Source organism: Oncorhynchus nerka, unplaced genomic scaffold (genome assembly GCF_034236695.1).
Source record: "Oncorhynchus nerka isolate Pitt River unplaced genomic scaffold, Oner_Uvic_2.0 unplaced_scaffold_6066, whole genome shotgun sequence".
NCBI classification, from domain to species: Eukaryota; Metazoa; Chordata; class Actinopteri; order Salmoniformes; family Salmonidae; genus Oncorhynchus; species Oncorhynchus nerka.
In genome coordinates, this window is record NW_027035248.1 from 1 (window position 1) to 7,985 (window position 7,985).

The window sequence follows — 7,985 nt, forward strand, 5'->3', positions numbered from 1 at the left end:
TAGCTTTATTACCTGGTTGTAGTGGGTCTCACAGTCAGATCATAGCTTTATTACCTAGTTGTAGTGGGTCTCAGTCAGATCATAGCTTTATTACCTAGTTGTAGTGGGTCTCAGTTGTAGTGGGTCTCACAGTCAGATGATAGCTTTATTACCTGGTTGTAGTGGGTCTCACAGTCAGATCATAGCTTTATTACCTGGTTGTAGTGAGTCTCAGTCAGATCATAGCTTTATTACCTGGTTGTAGTGAGTCTCAGTCAGATCATAGCTTTATTACCTAGTTGTAGTGGGTCTCAGTTGTAGTGAGTCTCAGTCAGATCATAGCTTTATTACCTGGTTGTAGTGAGTCTCACAGTCAGATCATAGCTTTATTACCTGGTTGTAGTGGGTCTCAGTCAGATCATAGCTTTATTACCTGGTTGTAGTGGGTCTCAGTCAGATCATAGCTTTATTACCTGGTTGTAGTGGGTCTCAGTCAGATCATAGCTTTATTACCTGGTTGTAGTGGGTCTCAGTCAGATCATAGCTTTATTACCTAGTTGTAGTGGGTCTCAGTTGTAGTGAGTCTCAGTCAGATCATAGCTTTATTACCTGGTTGTAGTGGGTCTCACAGTCAGATCATAGCTTTATTACCTGGTTGTAGTGGGTCTCAGTCAGATCATAGCTTTATTACCTGGTTGTAGTGGGTCTCAGTCAGATCATAGCTTTATTACCTAGTTGTAGTGGGTCTCCAGTCAGATCATAGCTGTATTACCTGGTTGTAGTGTGTCTCCAGTTGTAGTGGGTCTCAGTCAGATCATAGCTTTATTACCTGGTTGCAAAGTGGGTCTCACAGTCAGATCATAGCTACCTGGTTGTAGTGGGTCTCAGTCAAGATCATGGCTTTATTACCTGGTTGTAGTGGGTCTCCAGTCAGATCATAGCTGTATTACCTGGTTGTAGTGGGTCTCAGTCAGATCATAGCTTTATTACCTGGTTGTAGTGGAGTCTCAGTCAGATCCATAGCTTTATTACCTGGTTGTGAGTGGGTCTCAGTCAGATCATAGCTTTATTACCTGGTTGTGGTGAGTCTCAGTTGTAATTGGGTCTCAGTCAGATCATAAGCTTTATTACCTGGTTGTAGTGGGTCTCAGTCAGATTATAGCTTTATTACCTGGAGTTGTAGTGAGTCTCAGTCAGATCATAGCTGCCACCCTGGTTGTAGTGGGTCTCAGTTGAAGTGGGTCTCCAGTCAGATCATAGCTTTATTACCTGGTTGTGAGTCCTCCCAGTTGTAGTGGGTCTCAGTCAGATCATAGCTTTATTACCTAGTTGTAGTGGGTCTCAGTTGTAGTGAGTCTCAGTCAGATCATAGCTTTATTACCTGGTTGTAGTGGGTCTCACAGTCAGATCATAGCTTTATTACCTGGTTGTAGTGGGTCTCAGTCAGATCATAGCTTTATTACCTGGTTGTAGTGGGTCTCAATTGTAGTGGGTCTCACAGTCAGATCATAGCTGTATTACGTGGTTGTAGTGTGTCTCAGTTGTAGTGGGTCTCAGTCAGATCATAGCTTTATTACCTGGTTGTAGTGGGTCTCAGTCAGATCATAGCTTTATTACCTGGTTGTAGTGGGTCTCAGTCAGATCATAGCTTTATTACCTGGTTGTAGTGGGTCTCAGTCAGATCTTAGCTTTATTACCTGGTTGTAGTGGGTCTCAGTCAGATCATAGCTTTATTACCTGGTTGTAGTGGGTCTCACAGTCAGATCATAGCTGTATTACCTGGTTGTAGTGGGTCTCACAGTCAGATCATAGCTTTATTACCTGGTTGTAGTGAGTCTCAGTTGTAGTGGGTCTCAGTCAGATCATAGCTTTATTACCTGGTTGTAGTGGGTCTCAGTCAGATCATAGCTTTATTACCTGGTTGTAGTGGGTCTCAGTTGTAGTGGGTCTCAGTCAGATCATAGCTTTATTACCTGGTTGTAGTGAGTCTCACAGTCAGATCATAGCTTTATTACCTAGTTGTAGTGGGTCTCAGTCAGATCATAGCTTTATTACCTAGTTGTAGTGAGTCTCAGTCAGATCATAGCTTTATTACCTAGTTGTAGTGGGTCTCAGTCAGATCATAGCTTTATTACCTAGTTGTAGTGGGTCTCAGTTGTAGTGAGTCTCAGTCAGATCATAGCTTTATTACCTAGTTGTAGTGGGTCTCAGTTGTAGTGGGTCTCAGTCAGATCATAGCTTTATTACCTGGTTGTAGTGAGTCTCAGTCAGATCATAGCTTTATTACCTGGTTGTAGTGGGTCTCACAGTCAGATCATAGCTTTATTACCTGGTTGTAGTGGGTCTCAGTCAGATCATAGCTTTATTACCTGGTTGTAGTGGGTCTCAATTGTAGTGGGTCTCACAGTCAGATCATAGCTGTATTACCTGGTTGTAGTGGGTCTCACAGTCAGATCATAGCTTTATTACCTGGTTGTAGTGGGTCTCAATTGTAGTGGGTCTCACAGTCAGATCATAGCTGTATTACGTGGTTGTAGTGTGTCTCAGTTGTAGTGGGTCTCAGTCAGATCATAGCTTTATTACCTGGTTGTAGTGGGTCTCAGTCAGATCATAGCTTTATTACCTGGTTGTAGTGGGTCTCAGTCAGATCATAGCTTTATTACCTGGTTGTAGTGGGTCTCACAGTCAGATCATAGCTTTATTACCTGGTTGTAGTGAGTCTCAGTTGTAGTGGGTCTCAGTCAGATCATAGCTGTATTACCTAGTTGTAGTGAGTCTCACAGTCAGATCATAGCTTTATTACCTAGTTGTAGTGGGTCTCAGTCAGATTATAGCTTTATTACCTAGTAGTGGGTCTCAGTCAGGTCATAGCTGTATTACCTGGTTGTAGTGGGTCTCACAGTCAGATCATAGCTTTATTACCTGGTTGTAGTGGGTCTCAGTTGTAGTGGGTCTCACAGTCAGATCATAGCTGTATTACCTAGTTGTAGTGGGTCTCAGTCAGATCATAGCTTTATTACCTGGTTGTAGTGAGTCTCAGTCAGATCATAGCTTTATTACCTGGTTGTAGTGGGTCTCAATTGTAGTGGGTCTCACAGTCAGATCATAGCTGTATTACCTGGTTGTAGTGGGTCTCACAGTCAGATCATAGCTTTATTACCTGGTTGTAGTGGGTCTCAATTGTAGTGGGTCTCACAGTCAGTTCATAGCTTTATTACCTAGTTGTAGTGGGTCTCAGTCAGATCATAGCTTTATTACCTAGTTGTAGTGGGTCTCACAGTCAGATCATAGCTTTATTACCTAGTTGTAGTGGGTCTCAGTTGTAGTGGGTCTCAGTCAGATCATAGCTTTATTACCTAGTTATAGTGGGTCTCAGTCAGATCATAGCTTTATTACCTGGTTGTAGTGGGTCTCAGTCAGATCATAGCTTTATTACCTAGTAGTGGGTCTCAGTCAGGTCATAGCTGTATTACCTGGTTGTAGTAGGTCTCACAGTCAGATCATAGCTTTATTACCTGGTTGTAGTGGGTCTCAGTTGTAGTGGGTCTCAGTCAGATCATAGCTTTATTACCTAGTTGTAGTGGGTCTCAGTCAGATCATAGCTTTATTACCTGGTTGTAGTGGGTCTCAGTCAGATCATAGCTTTATTACCTGGTTGTAGTGGGTCTCAGTTGTAGTGGGTCTCAGTCAGATCATAGCTTTATTAGCTGGTTGTAGTGGGTCTCAGTCAGATCATAGCTTTATTACCTGGTTGTAGTGGGTCTCAGTTGTAGTGGGTCTCACCGTCAGATCATAGCTGTATTACCTGGTTGTAGTGAGTCTCAGTCAGATCATAGCTTTATTACCTGGTTGTAGTGAGTCTCAGTCAGATCATAGCTTTATTACCTGGTTGTAGTGAGTCTCAGCTGTAGATGGTCTCACAGTCAGATCATAGCTGTATTACCTGGTTGTAGTGGGTCTCACAGTAGGCCAGACCCTTCCTCTCATAGTGGCGGTGTCCAAGGAACGGCTTCTCACACTTAGCACACACAAAATGCTGCAAACACAGGCAACATCACATGTTAGCATGGCTAATGGCTAACTGTAGTACCAGGCAACATCACATGTTAGCATGGCTAATGGCTAACTGTAGTACCAGGCAACATCACATGTTAGCATGGCTAATGGCTAACTGTAGTACCAGGCAACATCACATGTTAGCATGGCTAACTGTAGTCACAGGGAAGTAGCATCCCAAGTTAGCATGGCTAATAGCTAACTCTCGTTACAGGCAGACACCACTACACAGGCATTAGCATATTGCTAACTCTACTCACAGGCACAAGCAGTTAAGTTAGCTAACTTTGCTAACTCTAGTCAGCTGCCATCAGGGCACGTATTCACAAAGAGTATCAGTGTAGGAGTGCTGATCTAGGATCAGGTGATCTACCTGTACATATGTTATTCATTATGATCTTAAAGGTCATGAACAGTCAAAAAAAAAAAAATGTTTTCATAAAACTGGATGATATTTGAATGAAACCAGGTTAAAGTATGAAAAATGACCATTGCTCCTACATTGACAAAGTCATAAAGCTACTGGTCCCCATGTCAAACACTTGGATTCATTGTTACATAGAATTTGACATCACCTAACTTATTTTAATACACCAATGGTAACATGATATTCTCTCATCTAATTTAAATAAGTACCGCTTTACTTAACCAACATCGGAGAAGGTGTGTTTGTGGAGGGTGTGGTTTATACAGCTACTCTACTGGTGCCTGTAAGGTGTCATCAAATATAATTAAACGTTTACACTATTCATCTATGGTAAAGACACTCGTGTCCCCTTTTAGCTGTGTCTGGTGTTATATAGTTGCTGGTCTTCATCTGTGTCTGGTGCTGGGTCTTCATCTGTGTCTGGTGTTATCTAGGTCTTCATCTGTGTCTGGTGTTAGCTAGGTCTTCATCTGTGTCTGGTGTTAGCTAGGTCTTCATCTGTGTCTGGTGTTTAGCTAGGTCTTCATCTGTGTCTGGTGTTAGCTAGGTCTTCATCTGTGTCTGGTGTTAGCTAGGTCTTCATCTGTGTCTGGTGTTAGCTAGGTCTTCATCTGTGTCTGGTGTTAGCTAGGTCTTCATCTGTGTCTGGTGTTAGCTAGGTCTTCATCTGTGTCTGGTGTTAGCTAGGTCTTCATCTGTGTCTGGTGTTAGCTAGGTCTTCATCTGTGTCTGGTGTTAGCTAGGTCTTCATCTGTGTCTGGTGTTAGCTAGGTCTTCATCTGTGTCTGGTGTTAGCTAGGTCTTCATCTGTGTCTGGTGTTAGCTAGGTCTTCATCTGTGTCTGGTGTTAGCTAGGTCTTCATCTGTGTCTGGTGTTAGCTAGGTCTTCATCTGTGTCTGGTGTTAGCTAGGTCTAAGTATAAGTATAAGTATAAGCTCCCCACTCAGCCTGTCTTTTCAAACTTCCTGGTAGAGCACTTTTCCCTCACATTGAGCATTTCTATCCAAAACAAATATTATGGGTGATATTTTAGTCACTCAAAATGCTATTTTACATGGGAATCAGCATGACTGTTTGGGACCTTTAAAGACTAAGCTAACCCTATATCAGCTCTACTCAGAGCTTTATGAATACAACTGGCCCAAGTAACTGTCAGGGCTTGGTCAGAAAGATACGCGGCACACACAGCAGTCATTCAGGACAGGTAGCGGAACAGTGGCCTCTAGTGGAGAGAATGTCAAATGCAGGCAGGCCAGGCACTGTAGACTACTTGTCTGTATTCATCAGTACTGTAAAGTTGTGAGAGATTGTGCATGTGTTTAAACACCCCGCACCCATGTATTTCTGGGTAAGAAGAACTTATCTGTGAATGTGGTAACGGTGTGCCTCTTGTTTCTATTGACATATGACAGGTGTTTGTGGCTGAAGAGTGTCGTTGTGTAGCTAGCTATGCAATGTTGTTTTCTGTAGTGCAGTTTCTTTGTGTGGGAGGAGAAAGACCTCCTTTCTCCTTGGATGTGTCCCAAATGGCACCCTATTCCCTACATAGGGCCCTAACTCTGACCAGAACACTATGGGCTCTGGTTAAAACTTAGTGCACTACATAGGGCCCTAACTGACCAGAACACTATGGGCTCTGGTTAAAACTTAGTACACTACATAGGGACTACTGCCATTTGGGACATAACACCTTCTCACCATGTTAAAGTGCCACTCGCAGTAGGCATAGCCCTTACATTCATAGTAGGGATGGCCCTGGAACGATCGCTCACATACACTACACCCAAAGTGCTGGGAGAGGAGGAGGGGGTGAGGAGGGAGGATGGGGTGAGGAGGAGGAGGAGGGGAGGGGGAGAAGGATAAGGGAGGGGGAGAAGGATAAGGGAGGAGGGAGAAGGATAAGGGAGGGGGAGAAGGATAAGGGAGGAGGGAGAAGGATAAGGGAGGGGGAGAAGGATAAGGGGAGGGGAGAAGGATAAGGGGGAGGAAGGATAAGGGGGAGAAGGATAAGGGAGGGAGAAGGATAAGGGGAGGAGGATAAGGGAGGGGGAGAAGGATAAGGGAGGGGGGAGAAGGATAAGGGAGGGAGGAGAAGGATAAGGGAGGGATAAAAGAAGCCACAAAGATGAGGATGTAGAGAAGAATAAAGGAATGTGTTGGAAGGAAAAGAAAGGTGTCACAGGATTGAGAGCAGATAGAGTTACTCAGAGTTACTCACAGTCCAATCAAACATACGCTCTCTGAACACAAAGGAAATTATAAAAATGTAACATATCATTTCTTTGTAAAAGCTTACTCAACAAACATCTGACTAACCCGTTACATTTGAGTCCAAATATGTGTAAAATACCACTAGATCCCATCATGTCATTTGTGACCACACACCTCGACGTGCCACTGCTTGCCCATGGCGTTGACCACGCGTCCCTCGATGGGCCTCCTGCAGGCGCCACAGATCGGCACCCCCATCTTATCATGGCAGGGCAGACAGTACAGCTCTCCCTTCAGCTCCCTGGCATCTGCTGTCAGCTCCTTACTACAGGGAGAGGGGAGGGACAAACATTACTACAGCTCTCCCTTCAGCTCCCTGGCATCTGCTGTCAGCTCCTTACTACAGGGAGAGGGGAGGGACAAACATTACTACAGCTCCTTACTACAGGGAGAGGGGAGGGACAAACATTACTACAGCTCCTTACTACAGGGAGAGGGGAGGGACAAACATTACTACAGCTCCTTACTACAGGGAGAGGGGAGGGACAAACATTACTACAGCTTCTTACTACAGGGAGAGGGGAGGGACAAACATTACTACAGCTCCTTACTACAGGGAGAGGGGAGGGACAAACATTACTACAGCTCCTTACTACAGGGAGAGGGGAGGGACAAACATTACTACAGCTCCTTACTACAGGGAGAGGGGAGGGACAAACATTACTACAGCGAGAGGGGAGGGACAAACATTATATTACACAAAACACACACACAAACAGTGGTTTTGAAGCAGAGTAAATGGTAAAATCTTAAACACTCTTGCTTTCATTATTCCAAATACTGACTGAACCACATAATGGAATCAGGAGCACATTATGTCAGATATCAGGAGGGAGCCGTGATGCGTACTGACCCACAGTTGTTGCAGTTGAAGTGGTCGGGGTGGTAGGGGTCGTTCTTAAAGATGAGGGGGCTGTCCTCGATGATGGCATGGCATTTCTGACAGATGTACTTCCCCAGACCTCTAGCCTTCTCACGGTTATGACAGGGTCGACACAGGTGCCTGGTTAGGAACAAACATTACTACAGGGAGAGGTGAGGGACAAACATTACTACAGCTCCTTACTACAGGGAGAGGGGAGGGACAAACATTACTACAGCTCCTTACCACAGGGAGAGGGGAGGGACAAACATTATACACCATTATATTACACTGGACAGGGACAAAGCATGATGGGTAAGTACATCCAACATGTCTCACTGGACAGGGACAAGGCAGGATGGGTAAGTACATCCAACATGTCTCACTGG

At 44.4% G+C, this 7,985-nt stretch overlaps 1 protein-coding gene across 1 annotated transcript; it reads right to left on the reverse strand.

Annotated features, from left to right (window-relative positions):
• Positions 1–3,594: 3,594 nt before the first annotated feature.
• Positions 3,595–7,742, reverse strand: LOC135566300 (LIM and senescent cell antigen-like-containing domain protein 1; the record flags this gene model as incomplete). Its single annotated transcript, XM_065014069.1, has 3 exons — positions 3,595–4,015; positions 6,849–6,999; positions 7,588–7,742. Coding segments are annotated over 3 exons (414 nt in total), but the record flags the coding sequence as incomplete, so codon positions are not given.
• Positions 7,743–7,985: the final 243 nt, after the last annotated feature.